The 14,743-nt window shown below is 46.2% G+C and overlaps 1 protein-coding gene across 1 annotated transcript in view; it reads left to right on the top strand.

Annotated features, from left to right (window-relative positions):
- grik4 (glutamate receptor, ionotropic, kainate 4) overlaps positions 1-14,743 on the top strand; it is a 213,327-nt gene that overhangs the window by 152,399 nt on the left and 46,185 nt on the right. The window contains exon 7 of the mRNA XM_035534393.1: positions 4,228-4,281. Coding sequence (XP_035390286.1) covers positions 4,228-4,281 — 54 coding nt within the window. The remainder of the gene's footprint in view (positions 1-4,227; positions 4,282-14,743) is intronic.

Here is a 14,743-nt window from a genome sequence, read left to right as displayed (position 1 = left end):
GAGTAAACGTGTCTGTGCGTGGGGAAGCTGGCCAGCTGAGAAAAGTGTGACCAGTACATCACAGGGAAAGTGAAGGAACGCCCACCTGATGGCAGCTGCGTACCATTTTACAGACGTCCACTTCAACATCTGCAGTCTGTGTAATGCACTGAGACGGGAAACAGCACTGCGGCGAATTGCGTTTGTGTTGTCAGAGTCTGAGCCGCTGTTTTGAGAATGAAATGAGCGTTTCAGTAAGTTTCTCCGTGTGACGGCGGGACATGGGGAATCTTCATTTGTGAACCTCTTAGCTTGCAAATGTGCTTCTATTCACATTCACGTTAATTTTTCGCTGTTTTCCAAAACAGTCAACAGACATCGCACAGACAAACGCCGAACCCCAGTGGATTACTGTACGACCAGAAACACTTCCTAACCCCTTAGAGAAGTGACTCACACATTTATATGGTGGATTCAGAAAGCATTCAGACCCTGTACTTGTTGCAGACTTTATGGTGTTGTGGATTTGGTTTTGAGTTGATAAACTATCATTTTTACCCATCGGTCTACAGTTATTCACTTATATTTTCAAAAGGAAAACATGTTTTTAGATAGTTTAAAACTGAAATCTCTTATTCACTAAAGTATTTGGACTGTTTTCTCTGGAACTCCAGACTGTGGTCAGTTCAATTATTCTTGAGATGTGTCTAAACCTCTACAACGCCTCTAGTTGATGTCCACCTGTTGTCATTTGGAGAGGCACATGTTTGTGTCTTTAAGGGCGAGAGTTTATGTTGCACTGTCAGGACAAAACCAGCCACGGAATCCAAGAAACTGTGTGTCAACCTCGGCAATCAAACGGTGACGAGGCGGAGATCAAAGCAAAGATCTAAAACAATACAAAGTCTTTGAGCGTTCCCAGGACCACGGCGGGCTCAGTCGTTTTGAGATAGAAGAAGCTCGGTACAACATTGAGCCTTCCTAGAGTCGGCGGTCTGGCCAAACCCGCTGTCCCAGTGAGAAGGACATTTGACAGGGAAGGAAGGAAAAGCCCGACAGTCACTCTGAAGGAGGTGAGGGAGTTGCCGGAGTGGAAAGACAGAAGACCTGCTGAGGAGAAGGCATGACAGCCGTCTTAGTGTTCGCCAAATGACGTGTGGAAAACGAATCCGCTCCATGGAGACAACAGCTGAACTCCTTGATGCTTGTTTGTTGGTATGTGAACAAAAAATATCAAAATTCAATTAATTCATGATCTTATGCTTTTCATTTGACAGAGACAATGTAGAGACGTTGATAAAATAAAATTCTCCATTTTTGATCCTAATAAAATTATCTGCTTGACCTGACGGACAACATTTAAAACGTCTAAGTTTTGGCCTGTAGAAATGGAGAAATCAGAATCTGATGAAACTATTGAGAGTTGCAATATCTAACAAATCTTTCAGTGCCAAGAATGATAAGATCATTTTGGTAAATGTAACATGAACTGAGAAAAGATTTCCCACGTGTAGCATTAATGTTTCCTCTGTGTATGCCGTTTCTTGTGTTTTGCTCAAATGATGCCTCAGACCAAATTCTTTGCCGTACCAAACTCTTGGAGACTCTTGGAGAATTTTAAATGAACACTGGATGATCCCAAAATGATAATCACTTATTAGTCAATTAGTCATTAGCGTTTATGTGTAAACAGTTTTCTGAGATGTGTTTTGGAAGGATGACTCTTAAATGGGCGAAAGGGTTGAAGCCATTGAGAAAAGAAGATTTCAAACTCTGGTCCTGTTAAACCCACAGTCCTGCAATTTCACATTATTTACAAACACACACACAGACAGACACACACACAGAGAAAAAGAGACAATGACTCATGAAAGGCGTAGTAATTAGATGAGGGGAATCAGAGACGTTATTGTATGTGAAGCACTTATTGCAGAATGAATAGTTCTCCAGCAGTGTTTAAGACTACAAGAGCCCAGAATGGTGTCTGAATATCCCCTCCTGCTAGACGAGTTTAACACGTTATTCTTGGAAATAGCACACAAATGTTATAATTAGACTTTTGAAAGTAATATGATTTGTGTTTGCATGTGTTCTACAAATCTAAGGGTTTGCGTGAACTGTCAGGAAAATTGTTTAAGAACTCCATGCAACTAAGAAAAACTGAAACTGTTCAGTCAAAGTATGATTTTTACAGTATCCTGCAAGTTGTTGTAAGACTTGGGGGTGACATGTGGCTAATAGCCTGACCTGAGTTCATTTCCAACCTCAGTTTCTAGCACAGCTTAGGCTGGCGGGGTAGGTCACTGGGGTAGGTAATTAACTGATACTGTGGTAAAATGATAATGACTGAGTCTAGCAGTAATTGCTTAAAACACGAATACACCCAAGCCTGAGAGGGGCAGCCCTCCTGCAGAGGGAGGAGGCAGGGTTAGGGAGCCACTTAGAGCCACTTGTAAGACCCAGAGCTCCACATTATAATAGGTACAGTAGGTAGGAGGCTACAGCCTTTCACACAGGTAATTCATGCAAAACCGAATGAGAAAAGTATCAGGAACGTTTTTGTTTTTGTTTTTATTAGCACTGGAAAAAAACGCATGACCTGACACGGAAGAAGGAAGCCAATCTCACACTTCAGTTCTGTCAAGGCAGGTTTGGAAGCTTCAAGCCTTGCGATATGAGGACAGAGAAACAGGTGTTAGGAGTGTGAGTTCACGGTTAGGAGTGTGAGTTCTGCGTGAAGAAGACTGCTCCAACAAGCCACTTTGGACCGGACTTGTTCTCTGCTGTCAGGAGGCTGGAGATTATGCCCACTTTTGCCTATTCCGAGTGCCACGCGCACCTGGTAATAAACGCGTCCGTGTTTAAGGATGGAGAACGACGCGTTCGATGGACCTCTTGTCTGGTCCTCTGAGCTGGGCTGAGCAACGCTCTTCTCCTCTCGGCTGTTTGGCTCAGTTGCGGTGTTAAAAAAAGAAGGTGACGGTTTCTGGCCTGGCACCAAAGTGCTGTCTGGTTCAATACGTTCCTCTTGCTCTCTCTCTCTCTCTCTCTGTCTGTGTTTGTCTATATCTTTCACTCTATCTATCTATCTCCATCTTTCTGACTCTCTCACATGCTTGACACAGTCAAGTCATGTGTGAAGTATAATACTGCCAGAATGCTTTACTGGCGTGAATGTTCTAAGTTTCGTTATTGCCAAAGCACATTAATATAACCAGGAAAGGGGAAAGGTAGGACAATAATAACAGAAAGTATAACTCAAACCCTCAGTCAGGGTCTGACTGACTGAAGATGTCTCAACAATTACTGGCTGTCTCTTAGGCTTTTCTTTCTTACTATTCGTTCTCGTTTCTTTCTCGCTTTTACTCGCTCACTCTGTCTCACTCTCACTCTCTCAATCTCACTTGCTTTCTCACTTCCACTGACTCTCTGCAGTGTAATTCATATTGCTATTGATCATAATTTTCTGGAGTGCATGATTAATGACCACGTTCATGGAAGACTTTATGAAAAAAAAAAAGAAAAAGATTTGAGAGCTTATTTGGAACGACTGCATAGCTTTTACTTCGCTTTCCTTTGTAAACAGGAAATGCATCTCTGTTTCACTGGAGGCTGATGGAAATCGATATCTTTTTATTTCTCTAATGACGCTGAGGTCAGGCTGAAGAAGGGGACCTTCTGTATCACTGACTCATCCACGTTATACAGGCACTAGAAGGACAATACAAACGCCATTACACACCTGCACACACGCACATGCACAAGCACACGTGAAGGCTGTGCACATGCCTACAGTTGCATGAACCCACTGGTGCATGCGCACAGAGGCACACACGCACACCATATGCACATACATGTGCACAGGCACGCACAAATGACTGTGACATTTGATTTAAATGCTTTGTTTTGTGACTGTTTCCTAGGAGACAGTGGCGTCTTCAGAAATAGGGAGGCTCAGCTGGATAAGGGGCACTTGTCTTTTTTCAGCTCCAATCTGACGCCGAACACGGCTCTAAAAGCTCATTGTGCTCGCCGCCTTCCCACAGAGCGAAAACAACCACCTCACGCACGCCTTGCTCACTTCTCAGAGAAAACCAAGTGTGCCGTGTTTCTGAGCCTTAGCACTACTGTTAAGAAAATCAGGCTTGCACTATGAGTTTAATAATGGAATGATTTTGATTCTCTCTCTCTCTCTCTCTCTCTCTCTCTCTCTCTCTCTCTCTCTCTCTCTCTTCCCCTGTGTCCCAGGCCTCAGACTTGGGGATGCTCTCTGTGTACTACACCTACATCTTCACTTCACTGGTAAGTCGTCAGTCTGCTCCTCTTTCCCGGGACGTAGTAGCACTAGTGCCTCATGCAGACGAGGGCATTTTTCAGCTCTACCTATCACGTGCCTCTCGCATGCCTCTCGCGTACCTCTCGCATGCCTCTCATGTGCCTCTGACGTGTCTGTCACATGCATCTCACGTGCCTCTCACGTGCCTCTCACGTGCCTCTCATGTGGAGCTCGTTAACAGAGTGCTCGTTAAGAACGTTTCTGCCAAGCTTTGGGTTCCTTCTGTCCTTTTGTTCAACGAAATCTCAGCACAGACTGGTTTTGTTTAGGGTCAACATTAAAACTTCCCATGCTGTTTACATTCCTGCATCGTGCATCTGTTATGCAAACAAACTCAGAAAAGGCACTGTTGCAGTATTAAAGGCTCTTTCTTTAAGAGAAGAAACTGAAGCTTTTATTTAGGACAGTTTTCAGAGCCAGGCGTAAGCAAGCAGGCTGTTTTTTTTTCCTCTGGGATTTTAATCCAGGTGACCTGGGCAGCTTCTGAAGAGTAGCTGTCCAGGACAGTGTGTAGCCGTGGGCTCCGGCCACAGCGTGGGGGCTGTTTGATTCTGCAGTGACCCCTGCCCCTCTTCCTCTGTCTGGCCTCCCTCCTCATTTCAGCGGCAACTGTTTTCTGAAAAGGTGGGTACAGTGGGGGTCCGTTCGTCTTGCTGACGTGACCTCAGCACTGTAGTGGGACCACTGGGAGATAAAATAAACTAGTTCAGGGGCTGCCACAGGCTTGAGAGGTCTGAAGGGGAACGTGAGATGAACACAAACCATCGCTCACGTGGCCATTTGTGAGTCACGGAGACTAAACTGTGACCCGGGAGCTGCGGTGAAATATTTTTAATATTTTGGCAATCGGAGGTCAGCTGAGGAAGGTGTAGTGCTGTGAGGAGAGTTTCATATTCCCGCTAACTTGAAGTGATACCGTCGGGGAATTACTTACATCCCATGTGATTCTGGCTGATGTATTGTTTGAGCACTTTCAAGTGGTTATGAAATGATTCCCCAATCTGATTCAAGAGAGATTGGTAGCAGAGAATCAAAGGAATCCAGATCTCACCCTCAGCTGTTGCGCACGAGCCCTGCAGATGAACCCCTGGTTTCACTTAGTAGGAGCGCGGGAAAGCAGGAATGATTATTTCATTCTTTCCCAGGAAGTGGCTTCCACAGCAAACACTTTATATTATGTTACATAACTTCCCGTAACTAACATTTACAGTGATAGTTACCATTAACAATCCAAGAGCTTCAGCATTTAAAAACTGATGAATAATATTAACGGAGTCGTTCTAATTCTTAACATTTTTCAAACTCAGGACCACGTGAGGTTTCCCTCCTTTCCGCACCTTCTGTCCCCCTTGAGGTCTCCTCCAGCTGTCTTCACATGCTCATCGTAGTCTCTTTTCTCATGGGCAGCTTGGCAGATTATAAATGCAGGCCTTATTTACTTCATTAGCATGACTTTCATCTTATTAACGATCACTTTTTCTATGTTAACATTTGCTGTTAAAAAAGTTCCTTAAGAAAACCTTAATTAAAGTGTTACTGAGCAGTATGAATCCCATCTAATTGAGATCCTCCGGTCTGTTCCTCACTCTTCGTGTTTGTTAATCTTCACTTGTGAGCCCCCATCTCCAACTCATTATCACAGAGGAAGAGTGAGTACTCCCCGCCCCCAAACACCACCTCCCATTAAACGCTGGGTTCAGGAAACTAATTGTAGTAATGACAAGACAGGAGTAAATACATTTAGTTCTAGTCCTGGGATACCAGGAACCTCTCTGGCTGTGTGGTTGCCGGTGACCTGTGACCCATCACAGGTGACCCATCACTGCCGCTGTTTTGGATGGGCAGACGTCCCTGGACAGCGCTGGGCTCGTGGATTATGTTACAGGGGTGAGGAGTGTTACTGGAGTGTTTTAGGTTTGAGACCTGGGCTGTTTTCCACCTGTCTTCAGAGACATGGGATTCTGCATCCTTTAGATGGTAAAGGCAGGCTCCCCTCTGATACTCTGGAAAAAATGCCACATTATCACAGCATTCCTCTTGCAACTACAACTGCAGGCTTGTGCCCAGTTACCGTTGTAACATTACACTCCGATGGAGTGTCCACATGTAAGCAAAAAATGCTAATTCACATTGGAACTGAGTCACATTGTGTGTCTTGACAGTGAGGTTCTGACACTCAAATCAGGAAGATGCCATCATTCGTTTTTGCTAAGGTGAGTGTTTCCTTAGACTTCATGAGTACGTGTTCCAGGAGTGCGTGTTCCAGGAGTGCGTGTTCCGGGAGTACGAGTTCCGGGAGTACGTGTTCCAGGAGTACGAGTTCCGGGAGTACGTCTAGAAATCACCAGCCTTTTATTGGGAAGGAAAAGTAACATACTGACATTTGGCCCTGGAGCTCTAGGGCTTCACTCATAACTCATGGTCAATAATGACCTCTGTACTGTAGCCAGTAGAGAGGAAATGGAAAAAAAAATCCTGAACAGGGCTGATCAGGAACCCAGTTTTTTATAACGGAAAAGGAATAGGACATTGAATAATATCGCCTCCTTGCGTTCAGGAAATGAGGCGTATTGGCAAAGTCTAGTCATTCGTCAGTCATCCGCAGCTCTGGAGCAGCGAGTGCTTGCGCCTGCAGCCTGCACCAACCATCCAGAATTAAAGGGGCTGATTAAATCAATAAAAATCCCTCATAAATCCTTAAAGAACACCAGCTTCTCCCATTTCGCTGGTGTTATTGAGCACCCAAGTGGCGACTCAACAGGTTCAGAGAGTTCATTTGTATATATTAAAGTCTGAAATTCCGGCAGCTGGCGTCAGGAGACTGCTGACTCATGCTCCTGTGTTATTGTATGCGTCCAGCATGTGGTCAGTCAGCCTGTAGCTCCCATCGGACCCGCCTGATTGGCCGTGTGCTGCGGACCCTCGGCTTGGTTTGTTTTCCCCTCTGAATGTCAATAATAGAAGCTTCTGGAGAAGGAAAGCACGGTTGCACTGAACAGCCTGGATGAAGGGCATGTGAACCCATATGATGGAAGTAAACAGAAAGTTGCGTGGCTCGGTGAACCCGAGAAATCTCTTCATTGCTGGCTCAGAGACACCGAAATAATGAGAGCAGACATTACACGCCATGCTTGGTCCAGAGAGAACGCAGGGCAAAGAGATAGCAATAGCTCAGTCGAGCATGCAAACATTTACATGGAAACATAGGAGGAGTATGACTCACAGACAACAGTGAACACAGCCTTCAAAGACATCAATTAAGATTTTAGAACAGGAGGAATCCAGTGTTTGGCACGTAACCACATGGGCCTTGCGACCTGAATGCACATACAAGCTCCTCTGTTGGTTTTAACTGAGATGTAGTAGTCTGATCCTTTATTTCACAACACAGATTTTCACTCGGTGTGTATCGGTACCCCCAAAATGCGAGTTTTAAACGGGCTGTGTGTACACCTGTAGTTCACCCGACAGAGTGGGCTGTGTGGTGCTAGTAGGACCAAGGCTATGGGTCTGGTTCAGAGGGAGGGGATACACCGATGAATATATACGTCGCTCCGGTTAAGCATCCAACTGCTGGAAATGTGAGTCATTAAGAGGCTTTTGTGCCTTTTTGTGTGTCATGAATGGAGAAGTTGCGTGATCTTGTATAAACAGCCGGGACACGATCTACCAAGGAAGTAAACAAGCATGCCGAGTGCTTAGCTAGCACTGAGCAGACAACAGCCACGTGATGAAGGGTCCCTTCCAGGAGCCAAATGCATGCAGAAAGACGACAGGAGACATGGAGAAGGAGTGGAGTGGAGAGAGAAGAACGGAGAGAATGACAGAATGAAGGAAAAACAGGCCGATGGGGTGTGTGTGTGTGTGTGTGTGTGTGTGTGTGTGTGTGTGTGTGTGTGTGTGTGTGTGTGTGTGTGTGAGAGAGATGTATAAAGTGAGAGAGTCCCAGCTCTAGCCTCACATTCAAACCCCACCCAATCCAAACCATCTTCATCCCCATTCCAACCTACCCGCCAACCCCATCCAAACCTAACTCCACCCCAACCCCATCCATAATCCCACCCGACCTCACGTGTTTACTAAGCACTTTGTTTGCTTTTAGTTTGTTTCTGTGTGGGATGATGCAGAAATGCACCAGCCAGGTGATTTAGTGACTTATTCTGTGGAATAAGCCCTTCTGTTGTCTGAACGTAATGCTTGCGTTTGCCTGTGTGTGCGTGTGTGTGTGCGTGCGTGCGTGCGTGTGTGTGTGCGTGCATGCGGTGTGTGTGTGAGTATATCATCATCTCTATCTGGGTATTGCATCATTTCAGTGCCATTTGCATGGCGTCCCATCTCTTACACAGAGCCTCATCTCTGTTCAGTCTGCTGCATGTGTCAAAGTTGACTGCCACTGGGTGCCCATGAGCCTGTGTGTGTGTGTGTGTGTGTGTGTGCATTGATGTAGTTATAAAACAGGCCTAATCTCCAGTATGTGCCATATGCAGCCGACATAAAACTGAAAAGATGGCAAATCAAACACATAAACCAAGTATATTTATATAATTATTTTTTCATTCAAGCTGCACTGTGTTATATTTTTTAACCATATCTTTAAGTTTCTAATATGAACTTACTAATATGGCTGTAAAATTAACAAACCCCCCTACATACATACATACATCCAGCTGTGTGTCCATCTGCCCTGGCTGCGTTACACCCCAGGGGAAGACCTGCTACACTGGCCTGGTTTGGGTATGAAATGTTGTTATTTGTTACATCATTTCTGCCTAGTCTACACAAATCTTTCACATGAACTATATTACTTTAAGTTGTTAACTTACTGCATGGACTTTAGTTTATTTATTTCATTATTATTACAATTCATCTATCTGTATTTTTCATCTTTTTTGGTGCAGTTTGTGTTAGATTTTTCAGAGCAGTCGCCTTCTCCTGTGTTTTGCCGATTTGCAAACGTTGCTACCACAGACCTCTCTCTGCCTGTCTGGTGTGCCTGTTAAACAGCTGTAGGTGTGTGTGTGCGTGCAAGGGCAGTTCCATGCATGGCCAAGGAGAGTTCAGCAGGTCAGTAGGTGTCAGCCCAGGCCCAGGAATACTAATGGGGTGGAAACAGAACACAGAATGGCCATCTAATTCACTGGTACTCACTACCTCAGGCCTCAGGCCTCAATCCCGATCTTTTCAGCCACTCCATCCCTCAGCTCCCCAACTTCTCAACTCCCCAACTCCTCAACTCCCCAACTCCTCAACTCCCCAACTCCTCAGCTCCCCAACTCCTCAACTCCCCAACTCCTCAGCTCCCCAACTCCTCAACTCCCCAACTCCTCAACTCCCCAACTCCTCAACTCCCCAACTCCTCAACTCCTCAACTCCCCAACTCCTCAGCTCCCCAACTCCTCAACTCCCCAACTCCTCAACTCCCCAACTCCTCAGCCCCTCCGCTCACACCAGAGAAGAGAAGAATCACATCAGACATGCACTGGAATAACTTTGCAATGGAAATCAGTCAGCTGAGCCCAGAATCCTTCTCACTCTTTCTTTATCTCTCTTCAAGTCTTTCTTCCACATATTTTTTCTTTCTTCATCCCAGTGTTTTTTTCAGCTACTGTACAATGTCACACTCGCTAATCGTATCTCGTATGTTTGTGGATTGTATGTTTATTACATTCTAGGAAAGTCTTCCTTACTATGTAAAAAACTAATCTCAGGTTAGATCTTCTTTGTCAGTTTCAGCAAAATGGGCCCGACAAAGTAAAATAGTTCTTAAAAAATTGAAAGGGTGAAGAATTTCAGTGGCTTAGGTTAGGATTGGGTGTTGTGTGTTGAATTATGCTGAATAGATTTGTATTACATTACAGTATTAAAATGTAACATTTATGATTTTATGACACAGCAAATGTATAAAAACAAATGTGTGTGTGTTGGTTCTACATGTATGTTGTGAATGTGTGGGCCACTGGTGTGTGTGTGTGTGTGTACTTATTTCTGTGCAGCTTTGCGTGTGTGGCAAGCATATGCGTGTGTTCGTGTTGTTGTATGTGCTGTGCTGGACTATTAACGAGGCGACTGTGTGAGATGCTCCAGAAGATGGTGAATAATTACGGCCATCAATTGGCCATCGTTAGAGTGCCAAAGCCATGAGCTGCACAACACCCCCCAGGAGACGAATTAAGCACTTCCCAGAGAATCTGTCGTTAACAAATGAGTCTGATAGAGACTTCTGAGAGAGGCCATGTGCTGCGTGCGGCGTTGGCCGCGGGGCAGGACAGGCGCAGGGGGAAGGTCGCCCGCTATCAAATAACACGCGCGTCCACCTGTCCAGGGAGCTGGCACAGTCTGTCCCTGCTGTGTTGGCACTTAGCACTGACCGCAGGGCAAAACACCACACCGTTTAGACCGGAGCAAGCTGCACAGAGCAGTAGTAGTTCCAGTCAGCTGGTGCTTATGGAGGGATGGAAAGGACACGGATCTGAACCGGTCCGGACTGGTCTGGAGAGGACATATGGGGACAGTATTGTGGGGGCGGGTCCTTGTGGGCTTTCAGTAACAGACTGAAGAAGAGGTCTGACACTTCTTCCGATACCCTTCATTCAAGTAGCCAAGGACAGAAGGGGCTCTCTCTCTCTCTCTCTCTCTCTCTCTTTCTGTTTCTCTGTCTCTCTTTTTCTGTCTCCCTCTCCATCTTCCTTTCTTTCTCTCACTTTCTCTCCTGCCACCCCATCCGTTATGGGGGCCATCAGAGTGATTTGTGTTCCTCCAGGTCCAGCCTGGACTGGGTGTAATGACTCGTGGCAGCTGGGCGGTGGGAGCCAGTCAGGAGGTGTGAAGTCATTTGTAGGGTTGGGGAATGAGGAGACTGGTCCAGAGTCGGAGAAGGCCCGCTCCACGCTGCCTCCCAACACCCTCACCCTGCTGTTTGTTTGCTTCTTCATGTTTCATTTCCTCACCCAGCAAGCCCAATATGCACACGTGCATGCACGTACAAACACACACACGCATGGCTGACGAACTCTGCCAGATGCGTCATCGTCACACAGCTCACAATGGGGAAAAGTGCTTGACGTTCACCCTCATGCGTACGCGCACTCACACACACACACACACACATACACACGCACATGCACACACACATCCACATGCGTGCAAGGGCAGACACAGAGATGTCTCATTGCTGAGTGGCAGCACTAGGCCTCATCACTGCCAGCTCATCTGATGACCTTGAGTCATCAGCTCCAATGCACACACACACACACACACACACACATATTTCTTCAGATTTTCTCCCTTTTTGGGGGGCCTTTCTAAGTACCCATCCTGTGTACTTAATTCTCCCCTGATCCCTCTGGCATGTGAGCACAAACACACACACACACACACACTCACATTTGCTGTCGAGCACTGTCCTGTCTATTGATCACTGGGCTGAAGTGTTGAAGACTCCTAGACCCCAGCAGATGAGGAGAATTATAGCCTGTACGACTTAATCTTTCTTAAGCGTCTCACACACACACACACACACACACACACACAGATGTCCTCTACTGGCAGATCATCTCACTAAATACAGTAGTAACTGTATGTGGTGGGTGTCCCATTAATTATACACTTATTTATGAAGTCGCAGTAAACGTTTAGCAGTTTTCCTTCTTATGTTTTATCTGACAGGTGTGAACCACTGCTCATGTGTAGAGGCCTCATGGCCTTCTCCTGTGCTGGAATCAGTAGCGTTCATGCCGAAAGCCGTGCTGTATTGGACCACACGAGCACATGGTGGGGGAAGCCTGTTATGTGGCTCCTGTTCGGGGACTTGTGTGTTTAATGCTTTCCCATTTAAGCAGTAATGAAAGCTTGCAGGAGGCGCTGTCTTATTATTCTCGAGGTAATTCCGCACGCCGCGACTTCTGCGCCGACGAGCACGATCAGCTGTAAATGGGCTCGGCGGGACGCGGCCGGTGCCGCGCACAAGCCTCTCCAAAGAGGCGGATGCCATCGTTTCCGCCCGGCTTCACGGCAGGGGCCGTGGCGCCTATCGATTAGCGTCTGCCGGCTTGATTGCTGACTCTGTTCCCCCCGGGGCCTGATTGCACCCTGCTGACGAGGGCATTATCTCCGATTACTTCCACGCGCGTTCGCCTTTTTCAACTGATCTAAACGGACAAGTGTGGGGCTGTATTTCCTCTTAACTGTGACCGCTCACGCGTGGCCGTGGGCAACGTCGCGAGGAGATGGACTGCGCCATTTCCCTGCCCCCCGGCTCAGGGTCAGACGCGGACAGAACCTCCTGCTTCGTCAAACGCTCTGAACAGCTGTGTGTTAATCAGGCATCACGGCTGAGTGCCACAAGCTCTGGAAGCTCCTTCCCCGCTCATCTTGCTGACGTGAATCTTGCCCCGTGGAGGGAGGGCCAGCTATTGTTGGCTAACCTTTGCTCCTCTCACGCCGGTGGTGATACGTCCCCCTGCTGCTCCTCCCAGCTCCTCTTCCTTTTCGCCCCTCACTGCCGGAGCATTTAACGAGACGTTATTCTATTCATGCGTGTTCGTCCCCGAGCTTTTGTTTTGACGTTCTGTTCCATTTCATTAAGATGATCAATTTGCCCACCTAAGGCTCTTGTCACGGTGAAGTGTCTTTTGTCTTTGCTGGGGCATTTTTCTGATGTGGGATGTGCTCTTTGACTCAAGAACACTTGGGCAAGCACATGAGGAGTCTTGCAGCCATGTGTGCAACTCCCTGAGATCATACATCATACAGCGTGGGGTCATAGTGACTAAAAAACAGAGGGTGAACAGTGTCATGTGACATCTTACTGACACAAAAGTAATGTTCTTTTTAACCTTTTTTGCCAAAAAAGGTCTGGAAATTCTGGGGGAGAGTGTTGACAGTGCGATGTCATAGCAGTCTGCCTTAAATTCGGATCCACCAAGCCTTTCAGAGCACAACACAAAGCTAAAGTTAAATGTCAAGCATATGCAGGTGCTAACATCTCTGTCGCTTTTGCTGTGTTCTGTCGCCGCAGCTTTGAGTAAGGCATGGCTTCAGCTTCCTCTGAAAAGATATGACAAGAAAGTTCTGACAGAACCAGTCCTAGGTGGTCTTTACAGGGAAGTAAATATATGTACTACAGCACAGTAAATATAATCAGTACAGTACAAATACTACAGCACAGTAAATGCAATCTCAAGCTTTTCCTGTGTGTATAAACCCCGAGTGGCAAAACTTAGCTAAGATGCTCAAACTAAATAATGAGTAATGTGGGACAGATCAGTAGAAAATCATTTAAAATTTCTCTGTGCTGTTTCTAATTATGGAACTCTTTGTCCTTAGTCATGGAGACTAATACTGTAAGTATACTGTACAAGGATGGTATGGCATGTAAACCCTCTTATGCACCTTAGATTAAAACCGCGACTTTGGCGGTGAGATGTTTGTTGTTCAGTCCAGTGCTGTTCCAGGCAACGTGCCATTGTGTCTGATGAAAAGCCAGCCAGAGCAGGACAAGCTGCACTAGCATGATTGGCAGATAACCACAAGGGACAGAGTACTGAGCCCAGGGGGACGCCGATGGTGTGTTAGTCCTGTGAAGGGAATAAGATGTCCTCCTCACTGTGGCAGTTCTGTGTGGTAACATGGGCTGCAAATCTGCGACTCGGTCGATGCTTTGACAAATTAGATCTGCATAAATTTACACATATCTCCACCATTTGTAATACTTAGGTAGCGTGAGATGTTTTGTCCTACACTTTCTGCTTGGAGCATCTGTCAGCAGATTAGCTTTCACCTGTTAATAGTGGGAATAGTTCAAGCCAACCAGCGTTTGCAGTGGTAGCTGTCCGTGGTGCTGAAACACTAGCATTACTGTAATTAGAACTCTGTTCCAATTTGTCACATGTGTTATTTTCTCTTGAGTCGCAGTATGTTATTATGAGGTGTCATATACATAGCAGTTAGTTATAAAAGATAGCTGCAGTGAGCTGGAGTTATGATGTTAATTGGCCAGTGTCGAGTAATGAGAGAGCCAGGGTGGGGGGAAGCTGGAATGAGAAGACAATTACTATTAATTTCTTTTTATTACTAACCCAAAAAGCATCCAATACCTCTTCCTTCCAGTACACAGGACTTCCTTTGATGGCCACAGGTGAAGATCTGAGCAGGAGAAGTTCATTTGGTGTCAGGCGGTGGCTGACTGACTGGAGAGTTGAGTTATTTTTGGAGATGACTGGGGATATGCCCCAGGGCTGAGTGCAATGTGACTGTTCTAATGCCCTAGGACTCAGGGGAATGAGGCAATTCCATTGCCTTTAGGGGTGAGGGGAATGGGGCCATTCTAATACCCTAAGGCTGTGAGGAATAGGGCTGTTCTAATGCCCAAAGGCTGAGGAGAACAATGATTCTAATGCCCCAAGACTGAGGGGAATAGGGCAATTCTGT

Source organism: Electrophorus electricus, chromosome 15, assembly GCF_013358815.1.
Source record: "Electrophorus electricus isolate fEleEle1 chromosome 15, fEleEle1.pri, whole genome shotgun sequence".
In the NCBI taxonomy this organism is placed as follows: Eukaryota; Metazoa; Chordata; class Actinopteri; order Gymnotiformes; family Gymnotidae; genus Electrophorus; species Electrophorus electricus.
This window is presented reverse-complemented; position numbering and strand designations above follow the sequence as displayed.